This window comes from Lytechinus pictus, chromosome 3 (assembly GCF_037042905.1).
Source record: "Lytechinus pictus isolate F3 Inbred chromosome 3, Lp3.0, whole genome shotgun sequence".
NCBI lineage: Eukaryota > Metazoa > Echinodermata > Echinoidea > Temnopleuroida > Toxopneustidae > Lytechinus > Lytechinus pictus.
Window position 1 is genome coordinate 20,333,077 of NC_087247.1, and position 17,970 is coordinate 20,351,046.

The 17,970-nt window shown below is 34.8% G+C and overlaps 1 protein-coding gene across 3 annotated transcripts in view; it reads left to right on the forward strand.

Moving 5' to 3' along the window:
• The window catches only part of LOC129257665 (ATP-dependent zinc metalloprotease YME1L1-like), a 34,806-nt gene that overhangs the window by 6,385 nt on the left and 10,451 nt on the right, over positions 1 to 17,970 (forward strand). For all 3 annotated transcript variants that reach the window (XM_064096598.1, XM_064096600.1, XM_064096599.1), the window contains exons 2-12: positions 6,059 to 6,204; positions 7,116 to 7,274; positions 7,759 to 7,912; positions 8,471 to 8,587; positions 9,857 to 9,963; positions 10,495 to 10,729; positions 12,054 to 12,130; positions 14,736 to 14,826; positions 15,295 to 15,447; positions 16,201 to 16,396; positions 16,766 to 16,878. In XM_064096598.1, the coding sequence (XP_063952668.1) occupies positions 6,175 to 6,204; positions 7,116 to 7,274; positions 7,759 to 7,912; positions 8,471 to 8,587; positions 9,857 to 9,963; positions 10,495 to 10,729; positions 12,054 to 12,130; positions 14,736 to 14,826; positions 15,295 to 15,447; positions 16,201 to 16,396; positions 16,766 to 16,878 (1,432 nt within the window). In that variant the 5' untranslated portion in view covers positions 6,059 to 6,174. The remainder of the gene's footprint in view (positions 1 to 6,058; positions 6,205 to 7,115; positions 7,275 to 7,758; positions 7,913 to 8,470; positions 8,588 to 9,856; positions 9,964 to 10,494; positions 10,730 to 12,053; positions 12,131 to 14,735; positions 14,827 to 15,294; positions 15,448 to 16,200; positions 16,397 to 16,765; positions 16,879 to 17,970) is intronic.

Consider the following 17,970-nt stretch of genomic DNA (forward strand, 5'->3'; position numbering starts at 1 on the left):
TGCTATATATACACAACAAAAAAAGTAAGTCCCCCCTTAAACCACCCATGGGTTCAATTCATCTCGCGTGCGAAGGATTCATATGCACCTGGTGCACGCGAATCTTTCGCACCCTTTTTGCTCAAATAACTATGACATAACATTATAGCTAAGATTTCTAATTGTGCTATTTACCTAACACTTACCTAACCATATGGATCGTTTGTTGAATTCTCTTTGCTGTTTTTTTTAATAAAAAAAAAGCATTTTTGCTTGATCTTCACGTAGATGCCTCCTGATCAGCATGGATATCAATTTTTGCCTAAAGAGGGCGCGCGATATAATTCATATGCCGGTTTGTACCGTTTGTCTGCATCTTGTACTGCTACATGTAGCTGCATTCTAGGCGCTCAGCATTATTTTCTTGCTCGTTCAATCCACTTTCATCATCATCTGTCAAAAGATGGCGTACTTTACCTACAGTATAAGTATATACATGAAATGCAATTGATTTTTTTTCTACAATTTCCTATGCGCCAACGACTTAAATCGAGACTGTTTGATAGGAAAAATCGCATTTCAATTGTTGTTTGCGTGATTTCCACCGCAGTACTTGGACGGACAGACGGAGTATCTTGGCCGAAATTTGGAGGTAAGCATAAAAAAAAAATCATTTTTACAAATTCGAATAAATTTATAAAATTAAGCTACATGTAGGAGATTGTTGTAAATTACGTATAGGAAATATGTTGAACTTTTTGGCGTGTTTCATTCCCTGACATTCGTGTGATGAATGAAAACGTCAAAATGCACTATGAAATCACATGCGTTGTGCGAGGTTAGTATACTAACCTCGCATGTTGTGTGAGTGCCCTTAAACAAACATCCATAATTTCCGAACCAAATCGAGTTTTTGATATATTTTTACATTACCGTGTAGGTAATTTTATAAGCTACCCTCTGGGTAAATGTTATGGACGTATTTTATGTCATGCTTCAGTGAGCACCACCAGAAGGCAAAATTGTCACTTTTCAAAAGTCACAAGCCAAATATCATGATTTTGATTCCACTTTATTGGAACGAATTCCACATTCTCATCATGGAAAATAATCAGAAGGCTTGTAAAAGGTACTTTCTAAAAGACGATACAAGTTTTTTTGCTAAATTTCACGATTGAATAAACACAAGTTGAAATTTACTATAATTTGATTTTTTTTAACATTTCTATCGATAAAAATGATCGAATGTGATGACAGTTATTTTTGGGAAGAGTATCTTCAACAATATTCATCTTTTCACGGATCAATGAACATTTAATGAAATAATACGAATTTTAAATATAGGCAAGTATTGTTTCATTTTGGTAACTGAAATGATATTTTCTCAACTTTTTTCGTTATGTTCATGACCAATAAACATGCTTCAATGATTCAAATGCGTTTAATTAAACATTCACGCTTGAATGAACATGTGGAATGTGATTACAAATGTAGCTCTTTTGTACGTTATTGGAAAAAATGCAATTGCTAACTATGGATTTCTGTCACAAACCTTGCATAGTTCATTTGATTTTATTTTTGTAAAAATCCCGATGTCTAATGCTTCAGTGAGCATACAATATTCGAAAATTATGCAAATGAGAGAAAAGTTTAAGGCCTTGGTCCCACTCTGTGCCTTATCGAATGATTATTTTGGTGTGCGCGCCTTTTGGATAGTACTAATCTGAAGCCATGTGCGAAGTTTCGTGAAAAAATTGATGGCAGAAGTAACAAAAACTGTCCATGAAACAATCCCTCATTTCATTTTTGTTAAAATTTTGACTTCCTCTCTCATAGACATTGTGTACACTAAGTATGGGTGCATATGTTTAAGGATAGATGACCACTTATTCATTATGGTGAAACTTTTTTTCAAGGCTGTCTTTAGCAATGTCATTTGGCAGTTATGTTTATCAACCTACGTGCAGAATTTTGTGCAAAAATGAAATTGATATGTTTATTTATGGATGAGTGAGCATGCATCAAAGTGGGAAAAGGGGCATTTTCAATGTCACAGACTAATTTTGAGGGATAATATAGTGAATAATGGGGACAAATTCGGTTTCAAATGTGACTTAATTGCTGTTGTTTTTATCATCCATCAGATTTCACGGTTGAGCGAGCACATTCAAAAACTTGGGAATGAATACTCTTTATACTGCCTAAATGTATTTTTTTCCTAACAATTTCTCAGGATCAGTTGAATTTATAGACAAATCAGTGGTGGATCCAGAATTTTAAAATGGGGAGGGGCAGAGTAATTGGGAGAGCCACCAATATTTTCAAATTTTAACATGTTTTAAAAGTTGTAGGGGAACTGCCATAAACCCCTAGATGATGATACGTCACAAAACATTGTGCTCACTCAACCATAAACATACGATATCAAAATTTTGTGTGAGGTGGCTAAATGATGGATAGTAAAACAGCTCTAACATAAAATTCACCTAAAAACAACCTTTGCCCAACTTTGTATTTACACAATCTGAATAACGACTATTGTGACTTTCAAAAATGGTCATTTTTAATTCAATCTTTGATTATTCATGCATAACTCAATTGATTAATCTCATTTTTCCCCAGGAGTTTCTTAATGAGTGTAAAAAACCACCTACGAAATATATTTCAAAAATATGCCGTTCAAAAGTTACGCCAATTTGATTTAGGGGGGACTTACTTTTTTTGTTGTGTATATACTTCTTTTACTTAGCATGTTTTTGCTCTGCTGTTTCTTAAATGCAGCTAGAATGCCTAGATCGGATGCATTTTTAGTAGTGGGAGAAAGTGAATTCCACTCTACAATCATGACAATTGTACGAGGGTAGAGGGAATATTTGTAGCAATCCTTATTTGCTCTGATTATATTAAAGTTTAAGTCATGAGACTGTCTGGTTATTCTGGTTGTTGGCCTGGAGGATTCTACTTGGTTCTTAAGTAAAATGATGTCTTTTGATTATTTTTTCTAAATTAAAAATAGAGATTGAAAAATAAAAATTTTCATGAAGTTTTAGCTGCATGTATTTTCCACCTAGCCAGGAGGCTCCTGGAGATTAATGCCATATCACTGATGTGCTTAATCTCCACGGAGCCAGTAACGGGATGCTATTGCACTACACACACGGTATTAAGAGTTCCTTATTTAAGGTAAGATTCATGATATTTATCGGCCGATGCAAGTATTTCTTTAACTAAGTTAGCACTGCTCATGATATTGTCGCCCTCTATACGCGTCTTGTAGCTAGGCTACAATAACAAAGACGGCAAGATGGCGACAATAACAGACTGTGAGTAAACGCTTCTCTACTTTTAATATTTTCATGTATTTAAGTGAAATTGTACTTAAAACCCCCACAATTTTTGGCCAATAGGGTCAAACTAATATTGTAGCCCATTTACATAAGTATGGGCTCAAAACCCTAAATAAAATGTGCGATTTTCATTAAGTTATTGTGGGAACTCTTACTGTGCATGTAGTGCAATGGCATCCCGTCCCTGGCTCCGTGGAGATTAAGCACGTCAGTGATATGACATTAATCTCCAGGAGCCTGGCTATTTTCACCAAGATAGGGCCTGCACAAAATGTGCCCAAAATTCAGGGTTTTTTTTAATGCTCAGGAGAACAAGAAATGATCCCCACGATGAAAAAAAGATAGCAACTGTATGGAAATATTAAAGTATTTTTCGTTACAATAGTGGCATTTTAATGATTTTTTTATTTGTATTGTATACTGCATAGATCTAGACATTGTGCCCGAGGGCCTTACATGTACCTTGTCCTGCTTGGCTTGGAATGCAGCCATGATCAGTGGAGGTATCCAGGCAGAATGACTAGCCTAGATTCTTAATTTATGGCAGTCGTCTGTTGTTTTGAGGAGTTTTTAAACATATTTTTTATTTGTTTATTTCTCCTTGTACACAGACGGCTCTTGATCGTGCAGCCGCCGTAAGGGGGTTAACAATACAAAGTAACAACCCCCCCCCCCCAACGGGGCTCTTCAATTTTTGTCTTTATTTCATAAAAATACATAAAAAGACCTAGACCAAAATAAAGATTGATATTCCGTTTTGGCCTTAATTGCACCAAAACAGAAAAAAATAAACTTAAAAGGAAAAACAACAACAATGGCTTACTTCTGCTGTCGCGTAACTCCCACTTCCCTGGGTTATCTGAACTTAAAGGGGAATCCAACCAAAATAAAAACTTGTTTTTATTAGGAAAAGAAAATCAGACAAGTTGATAGGTTGAAAGTTTGAACAATATTGGACAAACAACAAGAAAGTTATGAATTTTTAAAAGTTGTAAATATTGGTAATCACTCTACCCATGGAGACTTCAAATTGGCCGCATATGGGATGTCATAGTGATGTAAGGCAAGGACTACTCTTCCATGTACTCCAATACATATTATGGCTAAAATTTCATTTTTCCCAAAAGTTTTATTTCAAATTATATTTTTCTTTCATGAGGACATAAAACAATATACTACCTGGGTTATATTTAGATTACTGCCCCAGGGGAATTTGTACTTAGGAGAAAACCACAAATTCCTGATAATAAAGTACATGGCCTGTGGGAAAGTTGTCCTTGCCCTTGTCATAATTTACTTACCCAGTTGCCAATTTGAAATCTACATAGTATTAGTGATCATATATTAAAGCAGCTATAACTTTTTTATTGCTTGTCCGATTTTCTTTCAAACTTTCACTATTCTATTTAATTTATTTTTCTCCTTCCCAACACAACATTTTATGGCCAAGGGTGGATTCCCCTTTAATACATAAACATATGGCCATTGAGTCCCTGTACAGACCAAGTTAGAACTTCGGTCTCAGTAATTGGCGAGTGGAGCCAATGGAGTTTAGCGGAACAACCAATAAAACAGAGACCAAAGCTTTTGGTCTAGGCTAAACCTAGACTGATAAATCCGCTGTTTCAGAGGATTTTTTCAAAATTTTCTGATTTTTTTTGTCCTACACAGACTGACAACGGCTATGAGGCTTGTAATGGTGGAGCAAACAACCGCCGCTTAACTATGGAGAAACGATGCGCTTTTGCACCCTCCTCGATTACTCCTTTTTTTTTAGCGGGGAAAAGGAAGAAATAATTAAGATAAATTCACATCATATACAATCAGCTTACTACCTTTATGAAAAATATGCGGAAAAATAGTGAATTTTTATGACAAAAAGATAGGGATTAGCCTGGTTCTTCATTGATTGCTGTCAGCTACACCTGAGCGTACTGATGCACCAACAGATTGGCTGGCACGTTAGTACCCTTGTTTCTAGCTGTGCTGCTGGCGATCGAGCGATCAAAGAAGAACCTGAATGATCCTGATCTGTTTGTCATGAAAATTCGCTCTTATTTGTAAGAACCGACGGACCGATTGGACTAATTTTTTTTGTGCTTGGCCCATGGGGAATTTTATGTTTACCAAATTTTGACAAATTCTGAGAGGGTCAGGTGCAAAATTGCATATTCATTGAGTGAATTGCCATGGAATGACCTGAACGTTCTTGGTACAGGGGTAGATACAACTTTTGACCAACGCGAGTATTGTGACATCGCTAATCAGTGCATGAAAAATGCGTATTGATTATGTTCTTTTGTCGATAGTTATCGATATCGGTAAGATATTTTTAGCGATATATCGACAGAGAATTTTCTTACTGATAACAGCACTAGTATAATGTCAATCTTATAGACTTTAAAAATACATTTTATGCCAATAGTCTAAATAGATGATGTAAGTTATTGAATCATTGGTATTTTATTTATGCTTTTGGGCTCATTTTCTCAACTTGAGAAAAAAATTGTATCAGTTTTCAATCAAGATGAATTAATAAGGCAAGTGAACTTGTGCCTTACTCAGGCCTGGCCGGCCTTACTCATATTGCCCTGAAAATCCATGTTAAAGATGATACCATCGTTTTTTTTTTCATGTTGAGAAATAGAGCCCCAAAGCAAAAATTGTTGTGTTACTCATACAAGTTCAGTCATTGTAATCATTTACTTTATTCCTTTTTATTGTTCAAACAGCAAGGTCAAGGTCATTGACAGGTGACAGGGCAGTTCAAAGAGCTATAGGAATCTGTGGAGGCCAATTTGATGTGTAACGTTTTAATTCCCTCTGGCAATTGTTACATGAATACAGGATGTTTTCTATAAGCGGAGTGAATGCCCAGGTAACTAGTGACACCAAAACAAGTTCCATGTGCAATTTTTACACTGAGTTACCACCATTGCAAATTAGAAACATTAAATATCTTGAAGTCATGGTGATAGACCTGTATGAATATAATGGGATCCCATACTAATACTATACATATCTGAAGTTTATCTTAGTTCAAACAAAGAAGTTTTTTTATATTCCACGAAGCGGAATTTTTTTCAAGCCGTATTTGGCAAGTAATAAATATGTTTAAACTCATTTTGAAAAATTAGAAGATTCTTAGGCTGGTTCGATATTGATGATGCAATGGTGCCACCTTGTCTAAGCACCCATTCATTTTACACACCCATGTGGATTTTTAATTGAAGAAGACTGCATTTTTAGGCATTTGCCTAAAATCTCTATAATTGGACTCTTAACAATTTATATGATTTTACTTTTTTAAAGATAAATATTCCTTTCTATTTGGAAAATTTAGATTTGTTCAGGGTCACCACCAAAAAGATGATTGTTGATTAGCCTTGCCTTTGAAATGCGGGTACAGGTTTTTTTTTAGGGGGGGGGGCAACCCAAATGATTCAACTTCATTGCTCTACATACCCAGGCTTTAAAAAAAAATCACTTAATGCTTTTTATGCCTCTACCCATTGTACATGGTTGTTGGAGTCATTAAGTTTTCAGGGTTTCTATTCGGCCTGACTTTCGTTCTCGCGATGACATTTAACAGATCAACTCTTAACTTGGTTCAAGTATGTATACAAGAGTGTTTATCAGATTAATCTTTGAGGTATTAAAGGTCAAAGGTCCCAGTAGTCATTCTATACCCCTAAATACATCATCCATCAGATGGCTGCTAGGGCTGAGACTGAAATATTTTGTGTACTATTCTTGAACAATTTTGTTTGTTTATGTTCTTGAGTACAGCAGCTGATCTTACCCCTTCCCCATCTGGTAGCAGCATTTCATTCTTTGAAGGGTGTAGCAGAGACAGCAGCTGTAAGGAGGAAACAAACAATCTCAGCACCTCCCCTGAAGGATACCACCAAAGCAGAGGACACACAATTTGCAGAGAGCCTATCAAATGTAAGTGCAGATTTGTTTTCTTCAGGTTTCCAAATACTGGTCATGTACAGATAGTAGCTATGGAAAAATTGACCTTTTATTCTCAACACAGAGAAAACAGGAAGAATTGCCTCATAATTTTTGGCTACTAACTTTAGCCTTCCACAGCGATGTGACCCAATTTGACCTTAGTGACGTAGTGATTGATAAGTGGGTTATAGACACTCAGAAGCTTGTTTCGCCCTCCGTCCCTGTTGAGACAGACAGTAGCTGTTCAAGTTAATTTGCAAGTGAAGAGTTTTAGTTTTGCATTGAGAAAACACTTAGTAAATAGTTCCTGCTATTTGTCATGTATCTACATGTAAGCTATGATACTGATTACATGGTTGGCGTGGAGCAAGTTTGGAGACAATTTCTAGTGTATCAATTTCCACATAAATTGATGTGTCTGTCAAATATATTTTAATCTGATATCTATTTGACATTGGTTTTTATTCCTTTTTAGGTTACATTAAATTTTGCAGATGTTGGAGTGAGTTCCTTACCCAAGGACTGGCTGAACTCAATATTACCCTCTATCACCGAAGGTTGCAATCTTTCAGACAGACTTCACACTCTATCCTACACTTCTGCAGAATCATTTTTTGAGAACAAACATGGTATGGTTTTACCCTTTGATTATTTCTACTTCTTAGGAAAAAATTTGAAATGAAAGTTTAGATAAATTATGTTTATCCCATGTATGTGAGTACTGAATAGGTATGTTAAGGTCATCAACTGGACATCTGGGCGTTTCTTTTTCCTTCAATTTGAATGTATGTGGAAAATCCCTTGATGTTGTGGTTCGCAGAGACTGAATTTGAAATAGAGTGATTTCCCCTATATAATTATAATTTATAATCAATACAATATCAATGGCTAGCATCAGTCTGACAACGAAGATCTTGGAACCTGCAAGACTTGAATCTACCATCTTCTACTTACCAGGCAGCGCCTCTTCCACCAGGGTAGTACTGGTCCTTTGAACAGTCATCATGAACTAGAAGCTCAGCCTCTGGTTGTGTTTTGACTTGTAATATCTTTGTACAGAATGTTATTGTGAGGATAGCTAGCAGGAATGGCAGCAGTTATTTATTCTCAACTTCCTTTTATTAGTCTACAAAAATATACATGTATGTATAAAGTGGCATTCATTTGTTAATTTTCATTTCCTCCAGGTTTCCCTTCTTCACATCTAGCAATTCCAACCCTAAGGGAGTTCACATCATCTGCTGGTGGCTTCAGATTTTTTCAGAGTTTCCTTGGTTCAAATGGTTCTTCATCACTTCCACTGTGTAAGTCAGTTATGAGTGTGCTTACTTTGAAGAAAGCTGTATACATGCAACTGAGTAGAATTAGTTGCAGTTAATATATCCCCCAGGATCAGAGGGTACATGTAGTTAGTATGAGAGAGAGTTTGGTGTGGGGTTCTTATAGCTGATTGATTATTTGATTAACTAATTAATTGGTTAACTAATCAGGTAATAACGTTATGTGAATATATATATATACCCGGTATATATATATATATACACCCTTCAAAAAAGTTTGGAAATCTGAGTTTGGCCATTGATTTCTCCCAACTCCCAACTTTACACAATGCATATTTGATATCATTAAAAAGGTCATTTAATTCTCTTTAAAATGATACCATGTTTGTTATGATCATGCCATCACGAAAAGAGCAGGATTCAAAAGTGTTGGATGAAGTCTGAATTGAAAAGCTGCAAAACGAGCAGAAAAATTCATGAAGGGTCAATAAAGGACATGATTCTTTTGTCTGTGTCGATAGAGATGAAAGTCCATTCAAATCAAGCCCCTGCTCCTTCAATTTTGATTTTTTTTTTGTCGTGGTTTATGTATTGATGATTCTGTGAGATTATGGTTTGAGTCATGGTTTGTAATACCAATGCATGATTGTTTATGTGTTTGCTTGTGCATTGGTGTGTTTGATTCCATGTTAATGTTGATGTTTAAGTGCATGAAAAGAAAAGGAACCGCTGATAAACTCACTCATCACTTAGGAAAAAAGAACAGTGACGTCATTTTGCAACTTTTAAATTTTGACCTTGCCCCACATTTCAAGGCACTGCATCTCCATGTGAACCATAATAATATCATGTAGGGTATCATTTTAAAGAGAATTAAATGATCTATTCATTGGTATCAATCACACATTAATAATAATCACTAAAACCAACGAGGAATTATCGATCAAAGTCAGTTTTCCAGACTTTTTTTGAGGAGTTTATTTGTTTAGTTATTTTTTCTTTTCTATTTATAATTACTACATGTTTTTAATTTTTTCATTGTGGGGTGGGGCTGGATAGGAAGGGGTAGTTCCAAACTAGACAGGAGGGAAGGTGTCCCTAACTGATCACATTTGGTGAGTAATTAACAAGATTAAGGGAGGAACATCATTAAGACTTTTCTAAATTGAACAGGAGCCCAAAGGGTACACTAATACTCATGGACTCAAGAGGCCAGTACCCCAATACATAGTGCATAGTAAGTGGAGTTAACTTATATATTGATTGCTACATGTTGATTTTTCTACCATTTAGTGTTTGATCAAAGAAGAGGGTTTAAAACAAAGAGAGCAGCTTCAGCTACAGAACTAACCACAAGGAAGTCCAAAGAAGATGATGTTGGGCTGTCAGGTATACTGAGGGTGAGTAATGCTTTACACACCTCATCTGGTTCTTTAATCTAAAAACTCAAATAGGTTTGATATTTTTCGGTATTGTTTTAAATTCTCTTTATGAAGCATAAAAGTACAAATATAAACAGCCCTAAAAATCCTGATGAAACAAGTGTATTTCTTGCCACTGAGATTAAGGATGTTCACCAAGATGTTTATTGATAGGTGACTGAATCAGTATTCTTATCCAAATCTTCAAAATTAACAAATCACTATACATACAAAATGACAAAATATAGACATTGGCGGATGACAAAACCAAAAAATGATGTAGATACAGATTAAAAGTGATTTCTTTGAAAAGTTAATTTTAATTGGCTTTGCTCTTTGTTTCATTACTTCTTTAAATTGTTCTATTGAATGCCTATTATCGGGACCTACTGTCACAGAATCAATTTTCAAATTGATATAAATCCCTTTTTTAAAGACAATTTTGAGACACTGTCTCGATGTTGTATTGATACTTGTATTCAAAACAAAATTATATCTTTCTCTTTGCAGAAATTTACGTCATCGAAGGACACTAAAAAGAAAAAGTTCAGGGAGAAGCTTGGTGATGCTCTATCTAGTCATGATGATCAAGTAGCAGACAAGGACTCCTTCAAGACAGGTTACCTGGAAGGCTACATGATGGGTAAAGATGAAACCAAGAAGTCAGACCGGTTCAAGGGATGGACAACCGTTCTCATCTTTGGTGTGCTGGCGTATCTCTATGTCAAAATGGTTTCAGTGTTTGGTGAGTTCAGGCTGTAGTTTAATTCTTTGTATGTCTTTATTTGTAGATCATGGAAATTACTTTAAACCATATACCGTGTTTACATGTAATCGGCTTTTGGTTCAGAACCGAAAGCCGATGCAGAATCGGCTTTTGGTTTATCTTGCACCGCGTTTACACGCTGTTACAGCTCGCAGTGCAGAATCTCGCGTGTCAAAAACCTGCTCGCGTGTCAAAAACCTGAAATGATACGCACACCAACAATATACGTCATAATAAAGACAACGCTGGATCCGTGCGCTTACAATTACGTCACAATGGTAAAGTAAATAAAATGCGCACCAATTGCCGATGCAGAATCAGCTTTCTGTTTACACGTAGTAAAAAAGCCGATTCTGCATCGGCTCGCGGTTCTGAACCTACTACTTTGGTGGTGCAAAATTGGTGATTCTGAACCGAGAGCCGATGCAAGTTAATCGCGTTTACACGCTATGAAAAAGCCAATGCTGCATCAGCTCGCGGTTCTCTCGCGGTTCAGAAAAGCAAGCCGATCACATGTAAACACGGTAATAAATCTTACCATCGCATATGGACATCGATCTGCAAGAGCCCGCCACTGATGAGGCTCCTGGCTGCTGATTAGCTCCTTGTTCCATGTGGAATCTTGTTTTGTGAGTCCTGTTTTCCCTCCATGTTGAAGGATGTCTCCCTCCCTTCAATTTCTCCTCTTTTGTTTGTTTTCTGGTGAGGGCCATCTTGATGCTGCTGTTTTGTGGCATTGTCAAGATAAGGCCCAGTCATGCCAGCTTTTGTTGTGTAAACATATGACTGAATAACTTTTTGTTTATTTTCTCTTTTCTCATGGACAGTGATGTATTTTACATGTTGCTTGTCAATGTGTTTTCCTGCATTATTCCCAGTATTTTTAATGATTTGTGAATGTTCATTCTAAAAAGGCAATTTGCCTCAATCACTTTGTTCACTAATTTTTACATGCACAAACTTGATATTACTTGAATCATAAAGGATTTTCCAGATAGACAAATTTTAATATAATGAAACTTAGCAATAGGAAGTGCATAATTATAGGGGAAATATGTCCTTGATTACAGTTTTATTGCACTTACTGAAATACACATAATTGCCAGTATGCAGATGAAAATTTTTGGATGTATGTACTTTGTATATGTTTATTTTTACATAACTCCAATAGACATATTTTCAATTTTGTAGTCATTATATATCACTGATAAAATATGAAAGTATTTTCTATTCGCTTTCACTAATTTTCAAATAATGAAATGTGAATGATAGTAATTCCAATTTGTTCCTCCTCAACATACAGCCCGGGTGTCTATCATTGGTAACTCAAGTGTGGATAGCATGAATGTTGCAGATGTAACTTTTGATGATGTCAGAGGGGTAAGTTTCAATAGAATTTAAAGAGAAATACAAAGAAAAAGTAAAGCTTTTGTTAGAAAGGCCCCTGTAATCAAACTGGCGCAAATTTTCAGTAAAGAGGTCTTAACCCTTATAAGACTGGGGGCTGTTTCAGCCCCTTGACATATTTCTTATATTATTTTTGACTGCATCGTTTGCTGACTTTTTACTTTGAAGTCTTGTGCAACTTTTGAGAGTGAAATTATGCACCGTTTCGTAAGTGTATGCAGACCCAAAATTGCTCAAAAAAGTGAATTTGTGTACAAATCCAAAGCAAATAATGTTTTTAGCCAAAATTCATAAATGTATCACTATTTTTCCTTTTTACTGATTAAAATTGATTAATTTCATCTTGTTTATGGTCAAATAAAGACCCCCAACAATATCCATTGAAAAAACAATAAAAAACAAAAAGTTGAAAATCATAGAAATACATAAGAAATTTAGAAAACAATAAAATACATAAGAAAATAAATGTGATGTTTTTTCTCTTTAATCCTCATAAGAGGGACTTTATTTGTTCATATGATATTTATACAAAAGTCACATACAAAAATATACATAGATAAAATAACGAAACAGGAACTAAAGGACTGAAAGAACCTTTGAGACCTGTTTTAAATCAAGTCTCTTCTGATTATATTTTCTTCTTAAATAACTTCGAATTTCTACCTTTAGATCTTTCATAAATTAAAAAGCATGAGTCATATGCTTGTCGTTTCCAAAACATTTTCTAATAAAATTCCTATAGATTACAAATTGTGAAAAATTCAAAATAAGGTTAACCACATTCATTTCTGTTTTTCTATTTCATGACCTATCAGGATAATTTTTTTGTTCAAAACAATCTTTACATCGAACAAAGTATTCATGTTTAGAAACACTTTTCAAAAATACTGTTACCACTTGACAGGTAAAGAGAATATGAATACTGGTTTCTAGAACTTTACAAATATTGCATAAAGTATCATTTTTAATTTTCCATTTGCAAAGAAAATGTGCTGTTGATGTTTTTTTTTTAGTACATTTGATCAGATTCCTATAGAGTCTGTGAACTCCAAATTAGCTTTTTAGGGGCATTATTTAGTTAATTAGAGCAAACTTTTGTTATTACGCGTAAATTAGTATAATTAATTAGCAATGAGATTTTTCACAGAATTTAATCTTATTGTTGTGCAGATTATGCCTTTGGTAGTGCGCGTGCCCATTTTTGTTGTGATCGCGCGATCAACGGCCGAGATCATAAGGGGGGGGGGGGCTGAATCAGCCCACCCTCGTCTTCTTAGGCATTAAAATCGGACTAGGAATAACAAAGTTATGGCATTTTAAAGATTTGCATTATTCCGGGGAAGCAGTACTAGGCATGTCTTCATGAATATTCAATGAGCAACTTGATGATGTCATATCCCCACTTGTTCTTTTGTATTTTATGATATGAAATTAGGTTTATTCAAATTTTTTTCTACCAAGAATTTAAAAAGTGGATTGACAACTAATCTAGTGCAGTAGATGTTCATTGCTGCAACTTATTTCATTATAAAGGAGACACATTATTCACACATGTATAAAAACAAATGAAACAATTATGATTACATGTAATAACATAAGAAAATGCAAAGTGGGGTTGTGACATCATCAGCCCACCTAATGAATATTCATGATTAAGTGCAAAAAACTATTTTCACAAAATATTGGTAAACTTTGAAATTCAATAACTTCTTTATTTGTTATCCGATTCTGATAAAATTTTCAGCATTTTGCTCTGTGAATTTTACTCTATTTATTGAGGTATAAATATCTTCAGCTTGGAGTACCCCTTAAAGCAAAAAAGCTGAAAATCTTTACACTGTTGAAAAGGTCAACCATTTTAATTTGGGGAGATCTCACATTTTGTGTTATGTTGAGAATCAGTAAATTTTGTATAGTTCATTTACCAAAAGATAAGTATGATGTATATAGTTACTATAGGCTCAGTTTGGGTACAATCATCTTGCAACCAGATGACAATCATTAAATTATGATACTGAATTGATATGTAATTATAATTTTGATGGGAATTTATCTCCCATTGAAAAAAAATAAAGCTGTTAAGTATTATCCTATAGCTTGATTATTCGTTGACATGACATTTGCTCCATATTTTGTCTAAGATGTTGGGTTAGGGTTGCAATAGGGTTTTATGTTAGGTTTAGGGTGGGGTATAGTGTTAAACCCAGGGATGAAGTTGGTTATTCGATTAGTGTGTGAAATTTAGAGCAGAGCAATTGTCGCCAGAGCCAATGTCATAGAACCGATTATTCACATAGTTTCTTAAGCAGTCTTTGAAAGCTAGGATATGACTCACTTTGGTTGAAGGACTGCATTTAAACCACATGCTCAACTTCCCACATCTTTGAAATGAAGTTGTTTTTTATGTTGTGCAATTGAATTGATATCCCATGAATATGAACTACCACACAACATATCTAGTATTTTAATTTACTATGTTAGGTATTATGTGAAATGTATTTCAAGGGCTAGAAGGGCTATTGTATAGATCCATATGTGTTTTTCTCATTCCCCCTCTAATTTAATCCATATCTCCAAGGCGGAGGAAGCCAAGAATGAACTTCAGGACATTGTGAACTATCTCAAAGATCCATCAAAGTACACAGCTCTGGGTGGGAAGCTACCTAAAGGTTAGTATTTATGTAGTCAGTATCAGACTGAGTGCTATAAGAGACCGATTTGCAATTGATTGCAAGTTTTAGTTCATCAATTACTAGAATACACTCTGCTTGAGTGTGCAGACCAGCAATTAGCTGATAGTAAATTGTATAAATCGATGATGGATTTTGCGACATAATATCAACTTTCAATTAATTTGCGAGTCTCATTGCAAGGCCTTGTTACAGACAATGTTTAACAGGCCCTGGTATATCAGCATGAATGGTAAGATTGTAGATTACTTGTGGTTTGAATAAACTCCTTCAATTATAATGAGCATGTGCATTGTAGTCTGTCCCCATGAACATTCACTTATCTTGATGAGCAACCCCAAGCTCACTCATGCTCACATTTCCCCCCCCCCCCCTCTGATATTCTTTATACAGTATGATATAAAATGAAAAAATATTTTGAAATGATTTTGCTTTCATTTCATTCAGGTGTGTTGCTTCAAGGCTCACCTGGTACTGGTAAGACTCTTCTAGCTAGGGCGGTGGCAGGAGAGGCTAATGTGCCATTCTTCTATGCATCAGGATCTGACTTTGATAACATGTTTGTTGGCTCAGGGGCAAAGAGGGTCAGAGATATCTTCAGTGAGTCTATCTTGATTGGTGTATTTTCTTGCAGTTTAACTCTTGAATAGTATTGATATTATATTGGCAAGCTGAGAATGGGATACCAGAATATTCCACAAGTTAGGGAATATTGTTTGAATCATAGATTAGTGCAATATTAGCCATAACAAGTGCAATTTTTTCTGGTACCCAATGAAGAAAAGCCATCCAATATATCTATTATCTTTAATAATCATGTGTCATTTCAAGAGAAATGTGTTCTTCTTTCTGTCTATAATTAAGTAAGTAGTTTCTGATGTTGAATATAAAGCAAATAATTATCTGTTGATTTTAGTGGACTGGACAAACTATTCTTCCTCAGCGATATAAATGTAGGTGCTGTCTTTCCTTAGCTTCCTTTGGAAAGATAGCTACCCCTTGTAGATCAACATTGTCCCAGAAATGAGTCTCATCAGATGGTCTCTCACCAATGGTTATTATTTGCTTCTCCTTGTAATTAGTGATATAAACAAAATATTGACTGTATTATGCTCTCAATGATTTTACTTTGCTTTTCAGCATCTGAGAAAGGCACAATGAATATTACATGTCTTTAAAGGTGTTTTAGACATGGTAAGATATGATTTATAGTATAAATGAATTAAAATGTTAAATATTTGCAATAGCAGCTTAAACATGTTCTTTATTCATTATTGGGACAATTATCATCATAACAAAGATTGTTTATGCAAAGTGATGATATCTGATAAACTTCACACTATTTTTTTTTAGCTGAAGCAAAGAACAGTAGCCCATGTCTGATATTCATTGATGAGTTGGACTCTGTTGGTGGGAAGCGTGTAGACTCACCATTACACCCTTACGCCAGGCAGACTATCAATCAGCTACTCTCAGAGATGGATGGCTTCAAACAGAATGAAGGAATAGTTGTATTAGCAGCCACAAACTTTCCAGAGTCTCTCGATCCGTAAGTTTTTACTCATCCCCAAAATTTTCATTAATCTATCAATATATGAATATTGTTTTATTGGTCTTGGAAGTAAAGTTAATGTTTGAACATTTTTGTTGTTGATCAACTTCTAAAAATTATCCAATGTATCGAGAGAATACACTGTATCTGAATAAAACGAATCTCCTGTTATGTTTTTTTAAATCATTGTGGAACTAGGATTCACTTTAACAGTTGAATGCTATTTTGAAGTAGTATGTTGTATATTTATTACTTTTGCTTTTGTTCCTCAATGTTTCTTATACTGGTGGTTTTTCAGACACCTTGATTATATTAATATCCTCTCACTAACATTGATATTACATTGTACGTTTTTAATTCATTCAGTGCTCTTACTAGACCAGGGAGGTTTGACATGAAAGTAGTTGTGCCAAGACCTGATGTCAAAGGTCGCCAAGACATCCTTGACCTTTATTTAGGAAAGGTCAAAGTATCCTCCAGTAAGTGCTTGTCGATAAAATTTATGAATATCTATTTTTATAGGAGCAATTTAATGATATTGTATTTTTAAGTTGAATATGAATTGTTAACAGTATTATACTTTTACTACTTATTATTTGTTTTTGCAAAGTAAATGAGGGAAAATGCTATATATTTGTATTTCAAATGTGAAAAGTCAATATTAATGACTTCCGCTTTACTGAAGACGTTAATTTATTCATGAAATGACTAGATGCTATCTTAAAAGTGTACGGTTCAACCATGAGAACAATCAGTGAAAGGGCAACTCTCATGAATTCAATTACCCAACCCATTTTGTGATGAAATTCCATATCATGTGCTCAAGCAGTCATTGTTATCTTTAACTCTTTGCCTGCCACTTTTATTTAAGGTTGCAACTTTAAGAGGGTTTTTGCATGGGCTATGCTACTTCAACTCACAATAGATTTTGATTGGCTTATTGTAAAGAAAAGCTTTGTGTGTACACTGAACAATGCAATACACACATTACTATTGTGTATGTGTGTAATTACAATAGACTTAATACACTCTGAGGGTTTTGCAAATGAAATGTGACTTGAGTCAAAGTTGGCAGCCCCTTGTATGTTACTCTGGTCTAACAAATCGGGCAAAGAGTTTATAATGTGTATATAAGCCCTAAATTAAAACACGACCTCAAACCTAGTTTTCATGCTAATCCTTATTATCAAATCTTTCTTATATAACCCTAACAAAACTCACAATCTTTACCCTAATGCTTTATTTTTTCAGAAAAATCGATAAAGGAACAATAATCAAAGATGTATAATGTAATGCGTTATCTTACAATCTATAAAAACATGAAACATATTGCCTGAAATCATGACATTTTGATTAATTTTGACTGCATTGCCCTTATCTAGTTGATGAAATTGTGTCAATTAATCATGTTGATGAATTATAATCTCATATTTAAATTGTAGCATGTGCAGATAGAAATGTGTGGGTACCCCATTTCGCTCTTCGTATCAAAGTCTTCCGTGATATTTTGCAAGATTTACAAATTTGTCTCCGATCATGAAATTCTCATCCCTAACCTGGGCTCTGTAACA